Source organism: Podarcis cretensis, assembly GCF_951804945.1.
Source record: "Podarcis cretensis genome assembly, chromosome: 9".
In the NCBI taxonomy this organism is placed as follows: Eukaryota; Metazoa; Chordata; class Lepidosauria; order Squamata; family Lacertidae; genus Podarcis; species Podarcis cretensis.
In genome coordinates this window covers 16711128-16738803 of record NC_137178.1, presented here as the reverse complement: position 1 = coordinate 16738803, position 27676 = coordinate 16711128, and the positions used below count along the sequence as shown (strand labels likewise).

General features: G+C 44.1%; 1 protein-coding gene and 1 long non-coding RNA gene across 4 annotated transcripts in view; one reads left to right on the top strand and one right to left on the bottom strand.

The window, feature by feature from the left end:
* The window catches only part of FAM13A (family with sequence similarity 13 member A), a 137902-nt gene extending 117924 nt beyond the window's left edge, over positions 1 to 19978 (top strand). For all 3 annotated transcript variants that reach the window (XM_079990757.1, XM_079990756.1, XM_079990758.1), the window contains 10 exons: positions 7031 to 7244; positions 7997 to 8135; positions 8799 to 8880; positions 9002 to 9222; positions 9609 to 9692; positions 11381 to 11476; positions 14491 to 14574; positions 17050 to 17246; positions 17515 to 17616; positions 19405 to 19978. In XM_079990757.1, coding sequence (XP_079846883.1) covers positions 7031 to 7244; positions 7997 to 8135; positions 8799 to 8880; positions 9002 to 9222; positions 9609 to 9692; positions 11381 to 11476; positions 14491 to 14574; positions 17050 to 17246; positions 17515 to 17616; positions 19405 to 19531 — 1346 coding nt within the window. In that variant the 3' untranslated portion in view covers positions 19532 to 19978. The remainder of the gene's footprint in view (positions 1 to 7030; positions 7245 to 7996; positions 8136 to 8798; positions 8881 to 9001; positions 9223 to 9608; positions 9693 to 11380; positions 11477 to 14490; positions 14575 to 17049; positions 17247 to 17514; positions 17617 to 19404) is intronic.
* LOC307224440 lies at positions 1586 to 4761 on the bottom strand. The gene is made up of 2 exons (XR_013842521.1): positions 3433 to 4761; positions 1586 to 2994 (listed from the first exon to the last, which is right to left on the bottom strand). It is a non-coding gene; the product is annotated as an uncharacterized lncRNA (long non-coding RNA).
* Positions 19979 to 27676: the final 7698 nt, after the last annotated feature.

Below are 27676 nucleotides of genomic sequence, written 5' to 3'. Positions count from 1 at the left end.
GCGGTTCACACCATAAAATTACAATATAAAAAATACTACAGTGTTTGGTAGGGTTTTCCCTTGCTTTAAATATCTTAAATTGTGCTTCAAATGATCTGGTTGCTCTTTCTCAGCTTGACAGGACAGAGATGTTTTGCATTAGCCCTTTTAATGGTTTTCATATGTCTGGACACACACAGGCACACTTCCACTGGAATATCCACTGGGAGAGGAGCAAAGGGGGGAAATCACTTTCATTTGTTTACATTCATGAAAACTGCGGTTTTGAATGGGACATTTTTATCTTTCCAAGAAAGGGAAGCTAGGAGTGGCATTTTTCTTTTCTGTGAAATGGCTGTTTTTGTGTCCTCATTCCCAGAGTTTTCTAAAGCTGAAATTGCAAGGGAAATTTTCAGTAATGGTGCTGAAAGGCTAGTATTTGGTCTTGTTCTTTGGAATGCAGAGTTTGGGGTTTCTAATACCCTGTGAATTTTGAACCTTCCTCTTGCTATACATGTAATTAATGGTAGCTTATTACCGAGTTCGCATATTTGTAAGTTTGAGGGCAAGAGCAGATACCCTCTTGCCTCTACAAAAGGGAAGCAAACTGTGTGGGGAAATTGTCTTTTTTAGATAGACACCTTTTGGAGTTTATGTCAATTTATACATGCATGCTACTTATGTTATCAGTTCAGAATTTTAAAGCAGGGTTGATTAAGGCAGCTAAACGCAGATTTGCAGTACCAGCAGTTGTGGGTGTTGCTGATGGAAGATACCAGGTGACATGATTTTAGTTTTGCAAGCTGATAATTTCCTAGATGTGCCCCCCTTGGGTCTGAAGTGCTTCTCATCTTTCATTACATTTCCTGAATATTCGAATGAGCCATGCCCTGGAAAGGGACAGTTGCTTTTCATCTTTTCAAAGGTGACCTGGATGAGAGTTCCTCTGTCAGCCCCCCGTGGATTCAGCTGTCGTTGGTTGAACCAAAGTATTTCCTTCCCTGCTTTGAAGTCTAGATATTAAAAACCAATAGGGCTGTGGCTGGGAGAGAGAAGCAAGAGCGCAGTTGAGTCTTACCTTGAGATTCTCATATCCTTTGAGGCAGAAGTTCCTCTCTACGACAGGGACATTTTAAAAGCGAAAGCTGTAAGCAACGCTTATTTCCACAAGGGTGCTTCTGTGTCACCCACCCTCCTGCGTTATATCATGGGAAAATATGAGGGTTATGTAAGGGCTAAAAGAGGTGGTGTCAGTTGAAATCTCATCTTACCGTTTTTGAAGCCCCAAAACAAGGGCTGTGAAATGGTGTTGCTGCCACCCATTTGGTAAACAAAGAAAACCAGGAGCATTTCACTTAGTCCCACATTGTCCCCTTCTTTACCATGCCATAATTTGTGGCACAGAGTGCGCCCTTTCCTGCAAAACAGCTGTTGAGGTGCTGAGGGAGGTGTGGCGTCCATGTTATATGAGCACTCTCACTCGCCACATGCCATTTTAGTGTACACTTGTGGAGATTCTCCGTAGAGTTCATATCTGGAAATGTTATCACTGTTTGCAACTCATCATGTTGCGGAAGATCTTCCAAAAAGTCGTCCCCCCCCCCCCCAGTTAGGGTTCACTGAGCAGAAATTGGCCTTGAAGCAAAAGACTCCTTCAGCATAACCCAGGATTGCTTGAAAAAGTTCATTGGGTGTGTGTAGAACCATATCAAGAAGCTAACATGCAGTTATAAGTGTAGCAGGTATCACTGATTCTTTATCACTACACCTGTGTGATTTTATACATAGCGATGGTGGTTTTATTTGCAGGGCTGTATTTCAGGAGGACACTAATAATGGAGTCAAACACTTTGTAAGAATCTGGAAAACCAAAGGAAGGTGGTTGGCTCCCAAGTACATTCTCAAACTTTGCAATGCAAAGGATAACTTCTAACACATTTTATCGGATAAGCCTCTTAGAGGCTTCTCTCTGCATTCTGACACTAATTGCTTACACCAATTCAGTGAACTCCGTTAAACTCAGTGGGAAATATGCTTTGAGTAATGTCCATAGGATTGTTCCGCACGTGTAACTTGTGATAGTTCACTGGAACTGTTTCTACTGAGCTCAGCACTCGGGAGCACACTATATTTCATGGCAGGAAATTCACAGATTCAGCTGAGATAATTGCTATGGGGAAATGCCAAGCAAAGCACCACGATTTTGGGCTGGCCAAGCCAAAAATTGTGTTGACTAGGTTCTGCAATTGGGGATGGTTGTCTGGCATCCACCTATGCTGACTTCAAAAAATAATAATGTAGGAATACCATTCTCACATCAACGAGCCAAAGTATGTGGCTGCTCAGGCCACTTACACTGAGCTTCCCTTGTGGCGCAGTTTACCATTCGCATTTTTATTTACTTGGAGAAAGTTTTCACCCAGTAAGACCCAATAAGTTGTACTTTTGAATCCATACGTAGTTGCACTTCATCTGCCCCTTACAGTTATATTGTGGAATATATTTCACTCCTACAAATACACATATATTTGCAGAAGGGGCAGGGAGGAGAGCTATTTATTCCTACAGTCCTCCCCCCCCCCCAAAAAAAAAAAAAAAAAATTTCAACTGACCAGTTCTTTCTCTTTTTTAGCATGGTACTTTTCTGTTTTCTATGGGACCACAATCTCACAACTATTACTCCACCCTCCTCTTGGCTACCCATCACCAGGTGCCCCCACCACACTTGGCAATGGGTCTCATGACCCTTAATCCCACACTAGACAACCCATGCTCGTTGCTACATTTCTGTTGGAACCCTTTTTGCTCACCCCAAAACCCATTAGTCCTCTTGGCCTTGCTTACTGGGACAACTTCATATTGTAGCTTGAGCATTTGCAGGTAATAGTCTTCTTCTTCAAATGTAACCAAGGAAGAACTACTTTTGATGTTCCCAACCACTCAAGGATCACATAGGGCATGGGATAATGTCACAGTGCTCTGTAGCCAATCCTACTTGTCTGTGAGGCGACGCCACTGAACGGAAGTTCAAACAAAGAAGGGAACGTTTTCAAAAGGCTTGAGATGGCCTTGCCTGATTGTAGCAGTTTGGCACTGCTTCAGATATTTTGGGAAACGAGCTAGTAGTTATTGAATTAAGTGCTGACAGTGACTAATTTTTCTGTCCTTTTTGTGGTTTTGCCCTCTATAGTTGCTTGTAATTTACACCATGTACAATTTGTACTGTTTTGAGACTAGAATTTTTGTGACACTGATGGTATCTGTATAGTAGTTTTTACAACATGTATACACTTAATCCTTAAATATGTTGAATATGTTAACTGTTTAGAATAGACAAAATATTTAAGATAGCTAAGTCCTAAAGGAGGGTATGGTCTTGTTGTTGTTGTTTGGTTTTCCTTTGTGGGTGTGAAATAAGTAAATGTTTCCAGTCTTGAAATTGACCATACTGGCCTGTTGAGTTTAGAGACGGTGGCATGCTGTATTGCCTCGGATGCTTTTAACGCCTTCTGTGCTGCTATCATTTGTCACTATGGAGGTATTAAGAGAGTTAGCACTTTCATAGGCACCTACGCAGTTGCAGGGAAGCCTGTAGAGCTGATGGCAGAATCATGTGATAAAGCTTCCATCTAACTTTTGGAACAACCAGTTTTTACAGCTTTATGGTGCGAAATCCCTGTCGTTTTCCTCCAGTTGCTTGGTTTCTGTAAGTGCACCCCAGGTGGTGAAACAGAAAGAAGCGTATAACTGCTTGGAAGCATGTGGTTAACTTTCAGTGGAGCAAATTCAGTAGTTATTTCTTAGCTTTCCTCTTTGCTGGCATATTTGTAAGAACTAGGTACTAAGTATGTAGAAATGACCTTGCTGTTGACAACAGTGGCCAATCAGATGTCTCTGGGAAGCAGAGCTTGTTCACAAAAACAACCATTCCCTGTTATCTTTACCCCCAGCATCTACCACAGGACTACTGCTGTAAACATTGAGGCTGTATTTATAACTAGCCATTAATAGATTTTACCTTGCCAAAATTTGTCCTAGCATTCTTTCCAGCCATAAGCTACTTCCCACTGCCTACATCTGCTGGAAATTCCACAAGCCCTCTACAACATAATTTTCAAAAATGGTTCATCCAGGCCAAATTCCTCTCTGCTTATGTTGTCAACCTTTGCCATATGACCCTCCCATTCCTTCCCTTCCTTACTTAAAGAATAGCAACTCGAAAACTGGGAAGAAGCGTTTGCAGTTGGCGTGCTAGGACAGAGTGGAGGATAGATAATGCGGGATTTCCCAAATGTCAACAGTATCCCCGTTAGATAACCATTTGACTTGGAGCTATTTATGAGGAGATTTTGGGCAGTGGGTATTTTCAGGAGTCATTTTGTCGCCTAAGGCAAAGGACAAAATGGCGCCCCCTCATTCCATGTACAAAAATTCAACTGGACTGCCAGTTGGATTTTACATCAACACTGATGGTGGGACAGCATCCTTCACCGTACTCGAGGGCAGCAGGCCAACTTAGGGGGCACAGACAAGAACAGAGATGGGGAGCGGGTTTAATTGTAGGACAAGCCCTGCCAGTTTATCTGTTCATCAACATCAAATGATAAAGCTTCCCCATTATGCTTGGGGGGTGAAGGTGAAGGTTGGAAGCATGAATGTTCTTCTATTTATTTAATTTTTTGTGGGGATGGGGGGTGAAACATATCTCACTGCATGTTGAAAAGTGGCTCACCTGGAAGACTAGGCCTAATCCTTCTCCCTGATATTTCAGTTTTCTCATACAGGGAGAAAGTGGGGGAAAGTGTTCAAACAGGGAGAAAGTGGGGGAAAGTGTTCAAACATGCTTCAGCAGTGTGGATCAGGAGTATCAACCCCTTGATTATGCTGAATGTATAAGCTGGACATTGATGCAGGAAAGTTGGCAGTGAATGACTGTGGGGTGGGGTGATTTAGTTGAACACAACAAAAGAGTTCCAAGTTACTAAAGCCAAAACCTGGTGACTGACTAGTACAAGATCAGAACTAAGCACTTTAGAAGCAGGAAAATCATTATTTTTAAAGCTCGATAAGACTTTTTGTAGCTGTTCCACTTTTTCCTAAAAGTTGTACCGCTTGGGGGGCAGTTGCTGTGTTTTGACTCCAGAGTTCCCTTTCAGAATTACAAGTTCAAAGCCACAAATCTTAAACCACCTAATCCCGAGAAGCTAAGTAGGAGCATGCAAACCAGCTTAGTAAACTATCCAAATGCAGAATATTAAGAGTCCTCATGGGATCTGGTGAGACTGGTCACAAGACAAAGCATTATTTTTCAGTGTGTTCCAATACACTTGATCATCCTGGTTTCCTGTCTTGATTTATTCCCATTCTCAATCTCTCACACAAAACATGTTATACTTAAAACTGGCCAGTGAAGGCCAGCCACCAGATAAGAGCTGATTTGTACTTGGTGGTGCTAGTCTGAGATGTGAAAATGGGATTGGTTGAATCTAAATATTATAGCCTATTCATTATTTCACAGAAGGATAGGGGTAAATGCCTGTTGCCTTATCATTCAAAATAACAGAAGCTTGGCTGCAAATGCAAGGTAGCATAAGGTTTGATGATGTCACAAAGGAAAAGAGGAAAGCTTCTGCAGAGCATGCTGGGAAGGCACGAGTGGCCAACCTTGGTCAGGTAGACGGTCTCCATCTTTGGGAATACAGGAGGATTGACAATGGACCTGAAATTTGTTCTTAACAGAAATTTGTTTGGGGACCCTTGCTATATTACTGTAGTCTTCCAACAACTGTTAAATAGAGGTGTCTTTACTGAGGTTTGCCAGGCATGGAATGCTTGGACTCTCCAAGATCCTATGTCCTTTCCAAGTTTTGATTCCTGGGTTTCTTTTCTGTGGTTTCCATAGATGGGACCCGGTGCCTCAAATGTGCAAAAGCTCTCTAGCACCACTGAGCTATGGCCTGGTTCCCTGTATCAGTTGAGAAAGCAAGGGATGGTCACTTCAATGCTGAATTAAAACATGATAAAAGCATGCAGATGCAACAGCCATCACCCCTTTCAATCTGTAGTTACCACTTTAGTAATAGCTTCTTCTAGTTAGATAACAGTACAGGATATCGCAAAATAGATGCCAGAGCACATAGCCCAGCCCTGTTGCTGAACATCATGAAATGTATCAGGCTGATGTAGTTTTTAGTGGGATTGTGTATTGAAGGTTTTTATGGCTTCATGGTCGTCTTAGGGGCATTTGTTTTTATGCAGTATGAGCCAATTCAAGAGGCACCAGCCAATATGACGTGTAGAGTTAAGGTATCTCTGGATCTCAGGGCATGCACTGTTGACTTGTGTCTGTGATCAGCGTAAATTAGCTGTGTGCATGTTGAAAATATTGATACATCCCACTCTTAATTGGAGCATCAATCCATTCATCTTCCCAGAGACTGACTGAAACAAACCTGACCGTAGAGCAGCCTTCCCCAACTTGGTTCTCCCCATGTATTTTGGACTACAAGTTCCATCATCCTTGGTCATGGACCTGTCTAAAATATCTTGTTGGCATCAGGCTGGGGAAAGTTGCTGTAAAATGAAAACCTCTGCTAGTACTAACCTTACACTCAAAATAATGAGGGAAGGCCCCTTTCCTTGATTTGCCACAACCCAAAATAAAATGTGTGTTATCATTTCATGTTTCAGCCTTTCTCCTGAATGGCAATTTCCTGGCTCTGATTTCTTCTTCACACCAGTGTGTTGCCAGTTCTAGCAAGGTTCAAGGACCAACAGAAATGGCATGATAATTAGCATTGATCTAGGGCAGCCTCTTCATTCTCCAGAGGTTGTTAAGACTACAACTCCCATCATCCCTGACTACTGGTGGAGCTGACTGGGGATGGTGGGAGTTGTAGTCTTAACAACCTCTGAGAAACCCAGAGATTGAGGAGCGTTTGTCGAGGGGAACTGGGAAACAATCCTTATTGACCATGCTAGAAAATCAGACCTATTCAACTAAAAAAAAAGGTCAATAATCCATTGTTGCTCCCTTCCAATTGATTTCCAGAGCCCGTCCCTGCCTTCTCCTCCTGGCAACGTGATGGCTTAGATTCCAACGAAGCTCGCCTCTCTCCTCAGGCTGGCCGCCTCATTCGCCAGCTGCTGGATGAAGACAGCGACCCAATGCTATCCCCTCGTTTCTATGCCTACGGGCAAAGTCAGCTGTACCTGGATGACACAGAAGTTCCTCCTTCTCCTCCCAACTCACATTCATTCATGAGGTAGGTGGGTAAGTGGTCACTCCAAAAAGACCCCAGAACAGGCCGGAATAATTACCTGTGCTTTTAGCGGAAAACATAGGTGCAGTGGAATGAGGAATGTGGCTTCCCCCCTCCCCGGAGAATCCTGGGAACCATCATTTGCTAAGGGTGGTGGAAATGTTATCTCTGTGAGGGGTGAACTACTGTTCCCAGAATCCTTTGGGGGAAGCTATGTGCTTTTGAAAGCATGGTGTGGTTCTCTTCAAGTGAGGCATCTCACTCTTGTTTTCTCATTTCCTTTTCCAACTGATGCTCAGCGTTTTGTGTCTTCTGAACATGCTTGGTCCTCATTGGACTGCTTTTGGTGTTGGTTTGGTTGCCTTCTTGGTTTTGCTTTAAAATATTTTTCCTACTACCACCAACTTCAGGGTTTTCCTGAGAATGTCAGTACCTGCCTCTTGTAGACCCTGTTTTGATTTCATTTCTGTCAGCACTCAACACCTGAGTTCGCTATTGTTGACTTGAGACTACGGTGGGGCAGGGAGCATCTTTTAAGGTCTTGACTTTTGCCTGGAGAGATGCTGCCAGTCAGAATATACAAGTTCTGGGCTAGATGGACAAATAATCTGACCTGATATTATTAGGCAAGTTTTCTTTGCTCCTGTATAAGGATCTTACTGGCTTCTTGGGGAATCTGGAGTTCTCTGTATCGTATAGAGCCTTCTTTCCTGTTAACACCAATTAATTCAGTCATTTCCTCGCCTTCATCACAGGAGAAGAAGTTCTTCTTTGGGGTCTTATGAAGATGACCGAGAAGATCTGACACCAGCACAGCTGACCCGCAGGATTCAAGGACTGAAGAAAAAGATCAGGAGGTTTGAAGACAAATTTGAAGAGGAGAGGAAATACAGAGTAAGCTGTTCAGTGTCAGTTGTCCTGAGGGACTGTATTGCTAAGTGGCAATTTTTTTCTGTGGGTAGCGCAGCAAAGGGAATGACTGACAGCCTTTTAAGACCTTTCATTCCTAGGCTGCAGTCCTGTGCCCACTTAAATTGGGAGCAAGTCCCATTGAACTCAGGTGAAATCACAAATGAGTAAACATGCACAGGATTGAGCCATTCCATTCACTCTTTTCAGCTGGCTAAGGAATGTTATGGATTTGCGTGTTGGGGTTTTTCAAGGTTGCATTTCTCTGTGATGGTGTCTGTTGCCCTCCTACCTGCGACACTTTGAAGAGTCTTTGACATTTGCAGAGAGAAGGTTTGCTTTTTTAGAAGCAAGTCCAATAACAAAGCATACACTGTTATTTCCTCTAGAATATTACCTGTGCTAAGCAGCACTTGTAGAGTAAGTAAGATGCCAGGAGCATGTAGAGAGGCTACCCAAGTCTTTTGTGCAACCACCAGCCACAACTTCTGTGATGCATGCAAAGTGGTTCCTGGTAGCCAGAAGGTCCTTAGCTGTTATCCAGCTTTCATTAGAGCAAATAAGCTCTTGAATGCACCCTTGCTTTCAATATCTGTCATCTCCAGTCATTAAAAAAGCATCCCCATCTATTTGTCCTCCCCCTTATAGCCATCACACAGTGACAAAGCAGCCAACCTGGAGGTGCTGAAGTGGACAAATGACCTTGCAAAGTTTCGGAAGCAGCTGAAAGGTGAGATATCCTGGCACGTGACCTTCAAACTCAACGTAATTGTCCTGCAGTGGTTCCATCTGGTGCCTAACCTGAAAATACCCACTCTCCTTTTATTTCTTTTTTCCTCTTCCAAAACTAGAGTCAAAGCTGAAGATGTCAGAGGAAGACCTGGCTCCTGTGATGCGTCAACGTAGCAATACACTCCCCAAAAGTTTTGGCTCCCAGCTAGAAAAGGAGGAAGAGAAGAAGCAGGATGTGTCTGATAAATTGGCTAAGCCAGCAGTGGAGGCAACCCTGGACACCATCCAGAAGAAGCTCCAAGAGAAAAGGACCGAGGCAAACCGCCCCGAAGACATTAAGGTACACATACCCTAGATGTGCGTACTGGGCATGCTCCCCAGCCAGCATGTGATTGGCCTTTTGCCTGAAGGGGGCTGCCTTGCTTAAGATGAGGATTGACAGCCCAAAAATAACATGCTGGCTTTTTGGATGTTTTCTCTTCCATTTGCTGTTATGTATTGGTTATCATTCATTTGGTTATTATTGTTATTTCCTGAACAATGGTTTGTATGAGGTGCGGCAAATAAGATGAAATAAATGGTATTGTGAATCAGGATCTTGTGCTCTGTATAGCTCCTTTTTGAGGGACTGGGAACGGGACGGGGAAATATTAGGGATAAATTTGTAGGAACCGCAGTAATGCGATTGTTTCCCTTCCGCCCTGCCCTTGCTTGCTTTTTATACAGGATATGACCAGAGATCAGATAGCAGCAGAGAAGGTGGCTCTCCAAAAAGCCCTCTTGTATTATGAGAGCATCCACGGAAGACCAGTAAGTACATCAGCATCCGTGTAAAATGTGTTCTGTATTTCGTCGCTACAAACTACGAAATGGCAAATTGTAGGGAAGTTTGCCAGTTTCTCGAACCTGTGCAAAAGTGCAGCAACTCATGACTTAGCTCTATAGTATGGAGTGAAGGCTTTCCCCTGCATACATCACAGCAACATTTTGTCACTACTTATGGTCCTTTGTTCAGGGAAACAGATAATTAGTCAAAATGTCCTTTTGAACGTGACTGGTAGCGATGTTTTTAAAAAAGTCCGTCCCCACCCCACCCTTTTTCTGGAGTTGTTATTTTCTCTTAGGAAAAAGTTCTGATTTCTTAAAACTTTGTGTTGTTGTTGTTGTTTATTAAATTTGTATACCACCCTTCATCCATAGATCTCAGAGCAGTTCACAACATAAAAAAATACAAAATAAAAACACAAAATACATTTCCTCCAGTGTTGACCCTTACAAAACTATGTTGGTGATTCAACAAGTAAGGAAAACATTTTGGAGGCATGGAGAGAGCCATCATATGGGTTATTTATGGCCAACAGCTGAGTGTTGTTTCCCCCCATTTGCTGTTCTGATAACGTTTTCTTCTCATCTGTTTTTTTGTTTTTGTTATTCTTGAAATGTGTGCTACTCAGGCCATTGTTTAAGCATTGCAATTGCCTTGTTTTTATTTTTCCTTCTTGGAAGCAGTGTTTCATGGCCCCACCTAACAACAGGGTTATTACTGTCATTATAGATTTCAAAGGAGGGTTACAGGGGCAATGCGAAGAAAACAGTTTCCAATAAGTAATTTAACTTGTCTGCCTCCTCTGAAAAGCCGGACACTGGGGGGTATAAATCCATGCAGAAGTTAAATCTGGTGCAGTAATATAAATGCAAAGAAATACACTAAACTACTTCCAGAAGCCCTCTTTTCATGACATCTCACAGCTTATTATGCTTCTCTCTTTGCAACACTTATCTTGTGGTTGACAAAGCTGCTTGTTTTGCTAAAGTTGCTGATAAAAAAAAGCAGAAAATGGGCAAAGGCTTTTTAGATAACATGGAGGCAAGAACAGACCTTCAACTTAGACCAGGCATCCCCAACCTTCGGCTCTCCAGGTGTTTTGGACCACAGTTCCCATCATCTTTGACCACTGGTCCTGTTAGCTAGGGATCATGGGAGTTGTAGGCCAAGACATCTGGAGGGCCACAGGTTGGGGGTGCCTGACTTAGACCATTGAAAGGAGCTGGGCATTATTGGTTTTGGAATAAGAAAAAGCCCTGCTGATCAGACAACCAGATGCTTACAGGAAGCTCCCAAACAGAACAGAAGTGCAGTGTCTCCAGCAACTGGTATTCAGAGGCATATTGCCAAGTTGGCAATAAAAATGAAGCCTAATTTAGAACTGCAGAAACAGAACTATAGATCTGGGCAGGGCAATCTGCCAAGCGGGTTGAAGGTTGGAAAACTGATGACAGAGAACCCAGGTTTTCACCAGGCTTCTTGGTGGATGGGAGAGAGGGGTTGGCCTCCGTTTTAGTTTCAGCACCTGCTGAGGAAGCGATAGTCCTGCCTTCTCTCAGGAGGTTTGGCAGAGGGCAGTGAAATAGTTGGCGCAATAGTCACAGTCTGTTGCTTCCTGCAAACTCCCATCACCACGCCTCTCAAGCAGCCAACTGTGCCTTCGTCATTTCAGGTAACGAAACACGAGCGGCAGATGATGAAGCCCCTGTATGACAGATACCGCTTAGTCAAGCAAATCCTCTCGAGAGCCAACAGCATCCCTATCATCGTGAGTATAAACCTTTTCTGCATGGATAGCTTGAGTGGACCTTGTCTCATTGCTGGCAGCGAGAGAGGGAGAATCCTATCTTTGTGCACCGCATTGGACATAATGCCTCAGTCGCAGCCATTTTTCCCTTTATGGTAGCAGCTGGATGAGCATGTGCATAGGAAGAGTAAAGAGGGCCGGCCCTAGCGTTAGGTAAACTGAGTTAACTGCTTCAGGTGGTGGACCCAGAGAGGTAGAATTGGGAGTCCCCCTCCCGCCTGGCCACTTGCCTCCACTGGCCTGCTGTGCCTTTTCTGGCCATTCAGCAAGGCCTTCCATCTCGTCTGCATAGCTGTCAACGTTTCCCTTTTGTTGCGAGGAATCCTATTCGGAATATGGGAATTTCCCTTTAAAAATGGGAAACGTTGACAGCTATGCTCCTCTGCCCTTGCCTCATTCCGGATGGCGCAACTTTGAAGAGGCTAAAAACAGTGCTGAGAATTAGGGGGCAATTTTCGAAGTTGCTGTAGGTTTAAACTCCCCCCCCCCCGGCCAATCTCCAATTTTGGGCACCAGTTAAGAGTTGCAGCAATGCCACAGCCAGAATGCTTCATTCTGATGAAGGACCTTGGGCTGTCCTAGACGGAGGAAGGAGGTGGAAAGCCATGCCAGCACTGCTGGCACTAAAACAGCAGCAAAACAACAAGAAGGAAGTAAAGGCGGGGGAGGAGACCATTCAGGCAGCACAATCTCTTGTGCCAGCCTTGGGAGTAAAGTACTTCTGCATGGGGAGAACTGTTGCTGCTGAATCAGTCTCAGAGGCCTTGGGGAGAAGGTCCTCAAGATGGAGGCAGCGTTTCACAAAGAGATCTTAACACTACTAGCATTGCATCTGTGGACCACATGGGATGCTACAGTCTGCACTAAACCCCTCTCTGGTGTGGGTTTCTTGCGCCATGCCAGTGAGTAGTAAGAAGAGCAGTTCAAGCTCTTCTCAGGATGCAGACACCTGAGATTTGGGTGTGCTGAATGAGCATGACCCCTGGGGTCTAAAATCTCAGGCCCCAATATCAGTGGAATTCCTTGTCCATAAAGAAGCAGGCAGTTCACACCACACATTTACCCCCTCGATTTGCGATCAGCAACTGTAGACTTAAGACTTCTGGCAGTTCACAAGGGAGACTGGGCCAGGGACATGGCTTACGTTTCTTTGAGGGAACCAGCATCCCTGCCCAGTTGGCAGTCCTTGAGACTCCTTTGGCTGAAGGGAGGGAGCAATTAGACATCCTGTTTCTTCTGACCCGTGGAGGAGAAAGCACAGCAGACAGCTACAGTTTCCTCCACAAACACAGTTGTGCTAGCAGAGGAAGAGAGAAAGATCCCACTTGAATAGAGTTTGGGGCATCTCTCTTTCTCCCCCCACCCCCCAACTCAAAGACACATATTTTAATTTTGCATTACAGACTTCCAGAGAGTCAACCGCTTTGGCACTTTAAAAAAAATACCATAGTACAAAAGGTAGATTGCAAATTGACTTTTCAGCTGATACAAAATTCCACATTAAAAAAAGAGAAATGGAACCCAAAATTCTATGATTAGGGGAAGAAAATTGATGCCTCAGGGACATTCTGGGGAATAGCATTTTTTCTGGGTTGCAGCATTGACTTGAATCCTAAGATAACTTAAGGAAATTAACAGACGAGAAGATTCCCATCGCCTTCTTCCCACTGCAATGGCCTGTTCCTCCCAAAAAGCCTCTCTGAGAGAGTCAGGGGTCATCTGGGATGGGAATGGGCAGCAGAGATGACCAGACAGGAAACTTGTTTTTTGTAAACTTCTTTAAGTTAGCATGCCTCTGACCCAAGCTTTGATTTTTAAAATTAATTAATTAATTTGTTTGTTTGTTTGTTTGTTTGTTTGTTTGTTTGTTTGTTTGTTTGAAAGAGGAAGTTGGCACAGTTTGAGATTATTTGTTCCATGTTTTGTCAAGCAGGGGGTGGGCAGTAGTTGTAGGAGAGGGAGCTGCCACATTCTCCTGACTGCAGGGCTTAATTGTTGAGGAACACATTTGAAGTTTGCCTTTGTGATCGTGAGGACCAGCCAGACACCTGATTTCAGAGCAAGAAAAAGGGAGAAAATGTGCCAGTTTCCACAGTGGGTTATTGCATCTCTTGAGTGCACTGTGAGTGCTTCTTACCAGGCCTTCTGGCCATTCAGCCAGTGCAAACAAGAGAGACTTTCCTCTTACTTTCTGCCTCTTTATTTTCATGAATGAGAGTTTATTTTTACTAGTTTGCTGCTGCCCCCTCCCAGCCTTTGCCTTGGCAGGTGAATAAAAGTTTTCTATTCAGATGAATGGATGGGATGCCATTTGGGTTATTGGGCGTTGTCACATTTACCCTGATAAGCACATGCTTCTTCTGGGCCCAGGACACTACCCAGCAAAAGATTTCTCTTCTGCAGGTCCCCTTGAAAACAAGAGGAATTGCACAAATGCAGTCTTCAGTCCCATTAATTTCAGCAAGCACTTAAGCAAGGGAAAGCTCTCTGAGGGGTTGTTTTGATTCCATATGCATGGAATCAATGTCATATTTCATTTGATCCATGACAAGCATCTGAGTATCCAGTCCTCTGCAGTCTGGATCTCCATCTCGCTCACAACCATACAGTTCCATTTGAGCATGTCTGAATAAGGCAGCCCCTGATTGTGCATCAAAACTGCTTCTTGCACCAGAGCCTTTTTGTTGAGGCTCATTTGCTTAGCCTTGGGAGTACACTGCAGCCATCTTTCTGCATCTAAAAGCATAATGGGTAACGCAGCCACTAGACAGTGTTTCCATATTGCGTGGAAGGATGATGACAATAATAATAATAATAATGGTTGTTGTTAGATTTGACCCTGACACTTCTTAATGAAATGCATTATTGGGGAGACTTTTAAAGGTTTTAATCCGGAAATGAATGAGGAATGGGAGTTAGGAGAGATGGTGGAGGAAGGGGTCATTATGTAACCTGCTTGTTAACGCCTGTCACAGGGTTCCCCCTCCAGCAAGCGGAGAAGCCCTTTGCTGCAGCCAATTATCGAGGGTGAAACTGCTTCCTTCTTCAAGGAGATAAAGGTGAAAAAAACCTCCAACTGCTAACTCATTTGCTCAGCCTGCATCACTTCCCTTCTCCCACAATGAAAGTGATAGACACCCTTCTCTCTCTCTCTCTCTCTCTCTCTCTCTCTCTCTCTCTCTCTCTCTTTCTTTCTTTCTCTCTCTCTCTCTCTCTCTCTCTCTCTCTCTCTCTCTCTCTGTACATAATTGCTGGTTCTTCTGTCATGTCTCCAGGAAACAAAATCAGTAGCTGCTTTTGTCTGACTTCCTTTGTCCACATTCTGCCTGCCTCTGTTACAACTGACCCTTCAGTGCCTCCTCCTTCCTCCTCTTTTGCCTCCATTTTGATTTGCAAAATGCGCAATTTATTCCTTGCACCCTTGCCGCCTTCCCCTTCCTAAGATGCTGTTTTTGCAATTTTTACTGCTTAGCTTTCTTTGGCTAATATGCTGCGCCTTGGCCCAGATCTACAGCCGCGGCAGAATAAGGTGGTAGAGTTCTGAGGGGGCAAGAATAGACCGTACCACTTCAGACTGCAGGTTGAGGGATCTCTCTCCTGAATGTCTCCACTTGAATAGAGTTCTGCGAGCTTTCTGCTCCAGAGAGGGTTGCTTCCTTTTTACTTAGGAAAATGTTTTTGAAAACGTGATCACCTCCCCTGCCACACACAAATCCTGTAGTCTGGACTGAAACAATCCATTCTGCCAGCACATTTTGCCCAAATCTGCCCTAGGTTGGGCTTGAGCAAACCTAAGATTTCTCTGCCACACTTCATACTTACTTGAATTGTGTCTCCTCATGTGACACCCCCATGATGTAATAATAATAATAATAATAATAATAATAATAATAATAATAATAATAAATATAAATATATTTATACACCACCCATTTGCCACTCTGGGCTGCATCCAACAAAATATTAAAATACAGTAATGCATCAGACATTAAAAGCTTCCCTAAATGTTCTCAGGAATGGTTTCATACCTTTGTAACAGAGAGCAGCCTTCCCCCAGCTAGCACTGATGGGAGCTGTGGTCCAAATAACCAGCATTTGTATATTCTTTAGAGGCAGAGCCTGATCTTACTGGGACAAATCCTAAGTGCTTAACGTGGGCTGGAGGAACGCACTAAAGGTGTTTGTCTGCATCGCTTCTTCCAGGACCACCAGCCCCTACCCCTTCTTTTTCACTTCCCAGATATGAAATATTTGAAGATTGAACATGAATGTTTAATACCAGGTTCCATTGACTCATAGCACTGACCCCCCTAAATCAAGTAAATCAATAAGAAGACTTAACTAACTGAGGTTCTGCCCCTTCAACATAAAGCCTGCTCCACTAACATAAATCCTGACTACACACCCATGTCTCGGAGTGATGGCGGCTTTTTTGGTTCTGCCAAATCCCAGTTGGCAAAGCCCCCTTTGCACTTTCCTTGGATGAGAGCAAAGCCCTTGGGAGCGCTGCAATTAGAGGAGAATCTGAGCTTTCCCACCAGCCCTTGGAGCCGGCTCACAGTGGCAGCCTCCGTCACTGGCTTCAAGCGTTCAAGCCACTCAAGATGAAGCGACAACCTGTCCAAAGTTAGAAATGTGAACTTCCACAGCAACCCCCCCCCAAAAAAAAAAAAATTAGTTAAGCTGTTCAACTTAACAAGGCAGAATAACCAGGCATTCTGTTTCCTTGCTGCAATGCAGGGATAGGAATGGGTTTTGGCAGCTCTACCACAACACAACCCAGCAACTCCTGAGGTTCTTCCCATTCTCCATCATCCCTTGACCATGTGTGGGGAGAGAGGCCCCACCCACACCTCACTCCAGAGGCATAACTTGAAGGAAGCTTGTGAATCGTGCTAGGAGAACCTCTAAGTCAGGCATAGGCACAAACTCCGGCCCTCCAGATGTTTTGGGACTACAATTCCCATCATCCCTAGCTAACAGGACCAGTGGTCAGGGATGATGGTCCCAAACATCTGGAGGGCCGGAGTTTGCCTATGCCTGCTCTAAGTCATAATATGCCAGGTGTTATCCAATTGTTGTTAGAATACCCCCCCATCAGTCCCAGGGATGATGGGAGTCCAACAATACTTGGGAAGGTCACCAGTTCCCCAACCCTGCTCTAAACCAAGGGGGGAAAGTTAACATCCTTTTGGTTCCCTTCTTCTCCTGCATTTACCTTGCCCTGACATCATTCTAGGAGCTTGTGGAGACTTCTTTAACAAGCTGAGGCTTCCATTACTTAAGCTTTGCCTGCCTTAGAATATACAGAAGTCTTGGAAGTGGTCTCCATGCAGCAGCCATTAACACATCCACCAGCTGCGTCTTAACACTTGCAAGGGGCCTTGGGCCTGATCCGGCAGGGATCTTCTCGCAATCTGGTGCTACAGACCGCTTCTTTGTGTGTTTGGAATGTGGCCACATTGCTTCTGGGAATGCGGACAGTAAAGATAGCACAGGCAATGGTAATAATTGGTCCCGAAATGTCTCTGCAGGAGGAAGACGATGGTTCTGAAGAAGACAGCAATACGAAACCAGATTTCACAGTCACCATAAAGCCAGATTTCAACGTGAGGAGTTTCTTGGACCATCTAGAAGATGATGGCGACGGCTTTGTTTCTCCGGTGGATGATAGGATCTCTTCAAAAAGCAGCCAAGATATGGGGCTGTCAAATCTTCATGCTGCCTCCATGTATGTCAGGTTTTTGGCTGACAGATTCATGTTCTGCATACTGTGTGTTTGGGCTAAGTTGGTAACTAAAATTAGGAAAGGGGTCTATAATATATAATTGTTACTTATACTTTCTGAACAATGGGAGCTGAACTGTGATAATCACCATCTGTCACGTGGCGGTTATCACTTAAGGTTGTTTTGTTTTGTTTAGCTTTCTGCAGTATTTTTGTGTCTCTGTTTGGGTGTCCGCTTTAGTTTTGATTTTCTTTTTTCTTTAATTACATAGGCCAGAACTTGTAGAACAGCTCCAGGAAGTCAGGGAGGAGAAGAAGAGAATCAGGAAAAAACTGAGAGATTTTGAGGACAATTTCTTCCGGCAAAATGGAAGGTAACTTTATTTCTCTTTTTTTATCCCCCAATCCTTCACTTTGCCACATCAGAACCTTTGTTTTATTTACCATCATATTCAGGAAATGAGCATTTACTTATCCTTTACAATGCAAGGCACTTTGTTTGCATCTTTACCACAGGAGTGAGCAATCCATGACCTTCTAGATGTTGCTGGTTTAACTTCCCATCTTCCCTGGCCATTGGCCATGCCAGCCTTGATAGACGAGAGTTTGAATCCAGCATCCTCTGCAAGGCCACAGGTTCTCTGTCCCCAATTTATAATAGTGGCATTTATTTTATTCATGTATATGTGGTACCCCCAGGGGATCTCTTTTGGCAAAACTGCCTTGGAGGCCAAAGAGGCACAAGCTGCCTCATTCAGAATTTACTTCCTGATATGGGTTGAGACAGCAGCATTCCTTTCTAGACTGCTGAGCATAAGAGGAAACCGAGAACAGCATTGTGGGACCGCCAATCCCACCTTCTCATGTTCACCATTTGAAAACTCTTATCCTTCACAAATGTCACAAGCCTATCGAAACGTATGTGCAGATTTAATGTAAGTACACAAGTTTTGTTTCTGAGAGAACGTGTGTGAATCTGAGAATTGTTTCCAGATGCAACGTGAAGCTTCTATTCTGGCCCTGGAATGGAAACAAGCTCTGCCATTCCATTTTCATGTGGTTCACGTGGTTCACAAGAGTCCACTGTGAAGTCTAGAAATTTTCTTTTTAAAAATAGTAGCCAAGCTTCTCTGTTTTCCTACAGGGAACCAACACCATTCATGTAAGGAATATGTCCTGTCCGCTTTCTTTCCTTCCTGTAGAAAGTTGTTCGTTTGTTTGGTTTGTTTAATATGTATGCCACCCTTCAGCCATAGATCTCAGGGTGGTTCACAACATAAAAATACAATATAAAAAACCAAAATGCATGATTAAAACAAAGAGAGGTGGGGCCACAAGCCTATAACCCCTCTCCCCCAGTAAATCAATCCCTACGATTACAACATTGGCCTGTTGGTCAAAGCAGAGCTTTCCCTCCACCTTTTACTCATCCTGGTACAGTGGTACCTCTGGATGTGAATGGGATCCGTTCCGGAGCCCCGTTCACATCCAAAAGCGAACGCAACCTGTGTCTATGCAATTCACTGCTTCTGAGCATGCGCGTGTTGTCATTTTGACCGTCTGCGCATGCGCGAGCAGCGAAACCCGAAAGTAACGCACTCCGTTACTTCCGGGTCGCCGCAGTGTGCAGCCCGAAAATATTTATCCCAAAGCTACTTCAACCCGAGGTATGACTTTCGTTCATCACCTCACCCTGGCATTTTCCTTACATGTTAACTTTTGGTTTTAGTAGATGCTTGTCTGAAGCATTTCCACCCCACCAATCTGGATTGGCAAGGCACACTTTGTTTTCCTTTTTCTTTTTGAGGCACCTCAATTTGTGTCAGGATTTGGGTACCTCATGCAGCACATAAACTATGGAACTCCCTCCCACAGGAGGCAGCAAGAGGCTGCCGACTTGGGAAGGCTTTAAAAGAGAACCGGGCAAATTCATGTAGGCCAAGGCTATCAGCAGCTCCTTAGCCGCAATGGCTATTTTCTGCCTCCGCTGCTAGAGGAGTTATGCCTCTGAATACCAGGTGCTGGGTATTGCAAGGTGCTGTTGTGCTCGCAGGCTCCCCGTGGACACCTGTTCAGCGACCATGAGAGCAGGATCCTGGATGGGCCCATTGTCTGAAGGAGAAACGTCTTCTGAAAAAGCCTTCCCTTCTGCTTTCTTGCAGGAACGTCCAGAAAGAGGACCGCACTCCTATGGCGGAAGAATACAATGAATACAAGCAGGTTAAGGCCAAGCTGAGGCTGCTGGAGGTCCTCATCAGCAAGAGAGACATTGGCTCCAAGATCATGTAACAAAGGCGCGCTTGACCTTGCCGGTAGAGTTAAGAAGTTGGCCAAGCCAAAGGAAGGATTGCTTGAAGAACTCCGTGAGGCCCTTGCGCTGTGAGGGCCTTCTTAGCAGCAATCCCGGGGCTGTGTCTGACAAGGAGGAGGCCCCTGCATCTTTTCTTCAGACTTGGGGGGCCTCTCCTGCCTCCGAGCTGGTTCACCCAAGCCAGCAGGAGGGGGCTGAGGTGGGTGATCCACTCAAAAGACTCGCCACCCACCCCACAAGGAAGGGTCCTTCTGCTTTGATCAGCCTGCGACTTGTGAAACGCTTAGACTAACGAGAGCCTGATTTTCTGCCTTCTCCTGCGTGTCAATGAGAGAGAGGTGAACTAGTTTGAGTTATCATGAATCGCCAAATAATTGTCTGTAATTGTCAGACCAATAAAGCACCCAGGTCTGTTCTAATGCGGAGGAGCTTGCATCCTGGGGTGATTCTGTGGCTTTGAAAGAAGAGGCGACACCTCCTCCTCGGGATCTCGTGCTCGAATGCAACCTCAGCTTGTTGGGGCTGCGGCTTTTCTTTTCTTTTTAAGGTCGCCCTCAGTTGAATGTTTCGAATTGGTGGGAAAGCACTGTGTGCCACCCTTGGCCTTTTTTTTAGTGAGTGGAGAGAGACATTTTCTTATTCTCCTGCTTCCCCTCCCCATCCCAAAAATATTTCACACTGGCGCTTCTCTTCGAAAAGACGCAGAGAAGAAGAAGAGCTGAGAAAAATGGGAAACTTGGTAAAATCTGGTTTAGCAAGTTAGAGGGAGCCCTCAGAGTTGAGGCACAGATTGCAGCTCTAATCTCTCCCGTGCATAGGTGTTTGAATCTGGGCTGTGGATTCGAAACTGTGTCCTGGAAATCCTTGGGACCTTAATAGAGATTCCTCAATATGAAGGTCCGTAGCAGGCAGACAGGCATGCTACCCTGAAAGAATCGTGTCCCACATCATCCATTTTCTCCTGCAGCGGTGGTGCCACTCTATAATGCACTATTGGCTCACGTGGAGTCCTGGTGAGACGCACCAAGTTTTTGCAGTGGTTCATTGCAGTTGTGCAGAGGTTTCTCAGCAGACAAATTGGATGCAGAAAGGGTTTCCCAGGGTTAGAAAGTGTGGGAAACCTCCGAGCAGCCTTTCCTTGCTACTGCTTTTAAGGACAGTGTCGGCTTATGCCAAGGAGCCCTTACAACTGTTTGTTCCCCCCGCCCTCCCGAAATCTTAATGGGACCCAATGATAATGAGGCGGCAACATTTTCTGTTGATGTTTGTAGCCGCACCTTGTTGAACGCGACTGTCTTGTTGCTGTACTTTGAAATAGCTTGTGTTAAAAATCATAGGTACAATGATGCACTTTAGAGAGACAGAGAAGAGTTTTATATTTTTTAAGAAAATCGAAAACCAATCGTAAGAAAGCGTAACCAAAACAGTACTTTAAAGAAAGAACAAATCTTTTGTCTACCTGACTTGTGTGTGTGTGTGTGTGTTTTTATGCTGTTCTTTTAGTAAGGAAAAATAATGTCTAAAACTCAGCTTTAAGATTCGTCTAGAAAAGCAAGCAGCTAACAGGAATCAGCAGAAAACTTTCTAAGCACCAGCCCTGGAGCCTTTTTTTTTTTTTTTTAATGAGCACTTGATATAACAATGTCTGATCAGAGTTCATAGAAATGCTTCCTCTGCTCTGTTGAATCAAAAACCTGGTGACAAGCATACTAAAGCCCTATTAAATAAATGCCCCTCTGAATTGAATAGCAATTACCAAGATTATCATGATCAAAACTGAGGCAAACATAAATGTGGTTCCAGAGAAAACTGAGCAACTTAACTCTGTGAACCTTATGGGAGTGAAGGGCTTTAGACTCGTTTTTAAGAGAGTCACCCATTTATGCTGTGTGGAAAACTGCTTTTGAAATTGAGGGACATCCCCCAAACAGTCTGTACTATGGTTTGTGCAGCTGGGCAGAGGCTCAAAAGCAGCCCAAAATTACATGAAGCCAAAAGCGAACTGCTTTCATGAGACCTAAGCAGCTGTTTGAACATGACTTTTCTTACCAAAATTGCTGCTTGCTAGATTTTTTAAAACAAAAAAAAAGTGTGATGTGTCTATGTTAAGATCTTTTAGGGGGGGACGGGGATGACCGACTGACATAGTACAAATGAATGAGAGTGAAGCAAGGCGCATGTTTATATATTACAAAATGCTAATATAAATGAGGTTGAGATGTTTATTTTAAAAGCAAAATGAGAATGACACGTTAAATGAATCACTTAACAAATATAAATGCCTCTAATTTTTTTTATAAAAAAAGAAGGAAAACTTGTAATTTGTTCATGGGTTTACACTTGAACAGTCGAATCGTTTAGCTTTTTTATACATTGAAATAAATGTGGAGCAATGAACACATCTTCTCCTAATCGTTTTGTTAGGCTTCCAGGTTTGTGTATGTTATATATGTGCATCTATTCGTGGCCCTGAATTGCTTTTCCCCCATCACCAAAATGAAAGCACTCGTGGACTCGAGAGAGCAAAAACTGTGTGGGTTAATGGTTTCTTCTCATCCCGACTTGCTGGCACAAGATGGAAATTCAGGCCTGGCATAGAAGCCAGCTTGCTGTGAGAAGGAGTCCTGGGGTCAGATCACCTAGTGGTTTGAGAGCAAGAACTTGCCACAGATTCCTGAAGCTCTCACACTCCTTCCCGCCGTCTCCTTGCCTTTAGAAGAGAACCAGATGCTTATATGAAACAGGATCCTCCCCAACAATTGAAGAATACACCTTTTCCAAAGAGGTTCCCAGGGTTGGGGAGAACCAGCAGGATCTTGTAATCAAAACTGCCTGTGGTGAGAGGAGCAGGTAGAAATGGTGGAGGCCTGATCCTGATCTTTCCTTGGGACTAGCCCTTAGAGGCTGTGGGGGTAGAAGAAATAGCAGGATCTCAGCTGTGAGTGGACAGAGCTTTCCTACGCCTAGTACAGGAATTCCTGGATCACTTTCTTTGCAGCTGTCCATCAAGCCTTTGGATACTTCCAGCCTAGCAATTTATCCTGTATGTGGGGTTTTGCTAGGGGAAATTTGCAGCATGCCGAGTTGCCCTCTTGGGCTTTTGCCATTCGATTTGTCTGTGGATACAGTGGAAGGGAAGGAAGAGGGGGTGAAACTGCCGGTTGTATGACTGCGATCAGTGCAGCAGGTACCGAGGGAATCTTAATTCAGGGTTGGCTCTCGTGAGGACTTCGCCATACAAAAGGGGATTATTTGCTCATTTGGATGCTGTTTGAATCTCCATTAGCATTACTTTTAAGCAACCTTTTCCCACTCTTACCATTTTAATTCCTTCTGTAGTTAGCTGCGTATTATTTCACTTAAGAGAGCAGATTCAAACAGGCAGGCAGGTGTGTACTCCAGTCCTCCACACACCTGTTCCTCCTCAAAATGAATGAACCTGAGTGACTGCATGTTTGAATGGAGGATCTGCACACAGAGCATCATCTCCCTGCCTTCTTTCTGAGGCTTAAGCTTTCATATTTTTCCCCATATGATGCACAGGTACCCTCTCCAAATTACTTCCCAGGTTTCTCGGAGAGACAGCTAAACTGGTGTAAAATTGTTGTAGCCTAGAAATCCTACCTCCAGTCTACTAGGGCTGAGCAGAAGGTAGTTCCATGATTGAGTGGTCGATTTCTAGGTGATTTTCCATCGGTGGGTAAGGGTTTCTGCCTCTGTTGTTTTAACAATACCAAAAACAGCTTTCCCCCCCAGCTAATTGGACTGTTGAAATAAAGGGTTGTGAGCTCAGTTCATTTATAATACCGATTACAAATTCCTGTGCTTAGGATGTGCTCAGAGGCACTCTTGTCTTTCATTCGAATGATACGTATTTTGCACCTGGAGCTTGCTAGCAGATCTTTTGAGCTCTAGCAAAAGATAAAGTAGACCTGACAAAACCTAAAATCTGTCCACACCCTTGTAACAAATTGCAGTGGAAAAAAATCATCCTTGCTGTTTCCCATGTGAGTTTTAACAAATTGATTCTGCCCCACTCATTAAACGGAAATCATGAGAGTTGGGAACAAAAATGCCACAAACAGAAATTCTGCTGCTGCTTTTTCTCCTACACGACACTTTTGAGAAAATTTGATTCCCTCCGTACTTGAAATTGATGAATGCTTTATATCCTTTGTACAGCTCCTCTCGAGGCAACTTTGCTAACAGCTGTCCTGCAGGTACTATGGATTCTCTGAAATATCCCCAATGCCAAAAGAAACTGAACAGAGGAGACTTGCAAACTTCTTTGAATCTCCTGTGGAGAGGGGTATAGCCAAACCTTTTACAGTGGCAAGAAAACTGTGTTCCACCTCTCTAACAACTCTGCAGCACTGCTGGGTGTCAAGGTTGCTTAAAAGCATATATTCCCAAGTATTATCTGTGCCTGTTCTCAGCCCTCTGTGGACATTTGCACGCACTGACAATCCCATGTTATTTTGTGTCTCTATGTAGTGAAGGATCTAGTTATGATATAGGTGTCAGGCATGAGCTTCATTGAAATAGGACAGCACACACAGATGACTTCAAACCTTTTTTGAGTTTCATGTACTGATTACAGTTGGAAAGCTGAAAACAAAGCCAATCATATCATGCAGCTGTAATAAATGCCTTTGTCAGACTTCAGTCTAGGTTTCAAGAACAACCACTCAACTTAATCCTGTTCATGATCTGCTTGATGCACCTGAGGAAATCTTGTGTGCTCTGTTCTGTGTTTACAATCATTACTTAAAGTCAGCAAAATTCAATCAAAACACTGGTGTTTGTTTTTTGGTTTTTTTAAAAAATGTAAACCTGTAGACATATAATAGATATATATGTACATTTTTCATACAGGGTTGTATTTTGTATGAAACAGAAAAAATAAAACCTATTTTTGACTGCAACAGCCTCCATCACTCTTGCTAACAGGGTGGCAATGCTCCCAGTTTTTCTCTTGAAGTTTAACAGTAGGTAACAGTGGGACACGGGTGGCGCTGTGGGTTAAACCACAGGGCCTAGGACTTGCTGATCAGAAGGTCGCCGGTTCGAATCCCCGTGATGCGGTGAGCTCCCATTGCTCAGTCCCTGCTCCTGCCAACCTAGCAGTTTGAAAGCACATCAAAGTGCAAGTAGATAAAGAGGTACTGCTCCGGCAGGAAGGTAAACGGCATTTCTGTGCACTGCTCTGGTTCGCCAGAAGCGGCCTAGTCATGCTGGCCACATGACCCGGAAGCTGTACGCCGGCTCCCTCGGCCTATAAAGCGAGATGAGCACCGCAACCCCAGAGTCGGTCACAACTGGACCTAATGGTCAGGGGTCCCTTTACCTTTACCTTTAACAGTGGCAATCCCACTGAAAGCAACTAGTTGTGTGACTAATCTTCACTCCTAACTGCAACCATGTTGCTTTATGGCTTAGGCTTCTATAATGAAGCAAAGCCCCCAACCCGTTTCCATTCCAGGGGTAGCCAACAGAGAGCCCACCAGGCGTTACACTACAATTCTTGCCTTTCCTGACTCGGGCTGATGGGAGTTGTAGACCAACAACATCTGGAGAGGGTTATGTTGCAGAAGATGGCATTAATAAAAAAGAAGCAATATTGTGTAACACCATCTACCAGTTACTTTTCCGAAGCTATTGCTAAAGGTACTTTGTCAAGTGAGAAACATGACACTGGCTAAGTCTAGCCACCCAATCATCCTATTCCTTTTTCTTGGCCTTGTTTGTGCTTGCAAGTTTTTAAGGAGACTTGAAAGGCAGCCTAGATCTGGATTGCAGTCATCCAGATTTAGGAGAGTTAACATGAGATGGCAGCAACTTATTCAAGACGTCCTTCAGCTGTTCTAGCTAACACAAATGGTGCGAGCATGCAGTTTGTTACTGCTGCTGATAGAGGCATGTTCTTTTGTTGGTTCTCAACCTCTACAAGAGAAAAAGTGGTCCCTACTATGCAGACAGAAGGTTCCAGTTATGTACATCTCCAGTTAAATGGATTGAAGGCAGATGCATTGGGGGGGGAGGCGGGGCAGGGAATTTCTGCCAAGTCACCAGAGAACCACCAGTAACCAAAGTCCATATTGTGCCAAATGGACCAGTTAATGCTGAGTAACAAAAGAAGGCAAGGGAACAAAACCTTGAAAACAGCTGGGTTTATTGAAGCCCCACACATTCGAAAAATACCCTTTTCCTTCTCCAGAGACAACCTCCTAGAACTAGGCCATTGAATACAAGCTGCAAAATTAAATCTGGAAAGCTGTATCTGATGAGAAGTATTTCATCATGCAGATGGTTGCCTTTGATTTAAAAACCTCTGGCAGCTTCTAATTAATCCCAAAGTTTTCTTAATCCTAGAACAAACAAGTGGTGCCAGATCTCTGACATTCCTGTGCTCCCCCCCCCCCCCCAGGAAAGTAGCACATTGGCATCCGGATTAAATTTTCTGTCAAGAACTTAAAATTGACAGAAGTAAGGCCCTTTGAGAACCCCCTTTGCTATAATGATGGATGTCTCTTTTGGTATAGACGGGTATGAACAACATAAAAAAGCTGCTTTATAATAGGTCAAATAATTTGTCCAGGTCAGAATTCTCTACCTTTCCTTGGCAGTAGCTCTCCACATATCCCTGAAACTGCTCCCTGGCCCTTTTTAATGGGAATGTCAGGGATCCCGAGAGCTTCTGCATGAAAAGAAGGTTCTCTTCCAACAAGCTATGGTCCCTCTGAACATTTTGGAAGTTCTGCCTCTCCCCACCCCCTGCTTCTAAAGGCAAACACAAAAAATAGTGGATTGGTACAAGTGGACGCAGGTGGTGCTGTGGGTTAAACCACAGAGCCTAGGACTTGCCAATCAGAAGGTCGGCGGTTCAAATCCCTGCAACGGGGTGAGCTCTCGTTGCTCGGTCCCTGCTCCTGCCAACCTAGCAGTTCGAATGCACGTCAAAGTGCAAGTAGATAAATAGGTACCACTCCGGCGGAAAGCTAAACAGTGTTTCCGTGCGCTGCTCTGGTTCGCCAGAAGTGGCTTAATCATGCTCGCCACATGACCCGGAAACTGTATGCCAGCTCCCTCGGCCAATAAAGCAAGATGAGCGCCGCAACCCCAGAATCGGTCATGACTGGACCTAATGGTCACGGGTCCCTTTACCTTTACCTTACAAGACCTAATGTATATAAAAACACTTAACTGACCACCACTATCAAATCCTCGCTCATTACAGCTGCAAAAAAGGAGTGTATTTTCCAGCCCATATTTTGAAGCCATGCTCATGGGTGAGAGGGGATCCTATTCTCAGCTGGTAAGGATTTGGATAAACATAATTTGGGTACTTTTCAGTCCCACATCATTTACTAGACAGTAGCAATATCATTTGTGGGCAAACCTAATAAGCTTTTGTCTTGGTGGGTTAGAAGCCTCAGCTGTTCATTTTGGCATGTTTTTTGTAGAGGGGTGTGTGTATATATATATATATATATATATATATATATATATATGCGCTTTAGAACTAACATCTGTGTTTCAGGTGGCACTGAAACTTTCCTGGAATAACACAGCAAACGCCACTAATGCTTTCTAAAGCGAGTCCCCCGCCTTGCTTGTCCTGCTCTACAAATCATATCAGGAGGGGGTATTATGAGGAACAGGAGAAGGCGTTGCTTTCGCTGATATTGTGTTGTTTCCCAGCACTGGAATGTAAGCAGGAACAGAGTTCAACCTACACTGGAACTTCCCTTAATGCCAGCAAATTGCACGCTAACTCTGGGATTAGTCGCACTAAAACCAGCTTTGGGAAATGGCCAGAAACCATGTGAGAAGTCACTTTCTGGTTGTTTACCCATTTTCAAACACACGCCCAACCGTTCATCAAGCTAGAAACATGAGGGCCTTTCATGACAAACATGAATCTCCCCAGTTATCCAGTCCATGGTCCTCACACAAACTTTAATTGTGGATTGTTTTCGTTATGTATTTTGTGTTCTCATTTTGTATTTTTATGTTGTGAACCAGCCTGTAATCTTCAGATGAAGGGTGGGTATACAAATTTCATAAAGAACGATCAGTGCTATTTTTCTAGAAAAAGAGGTGCCTGAACTCACCACAAATGC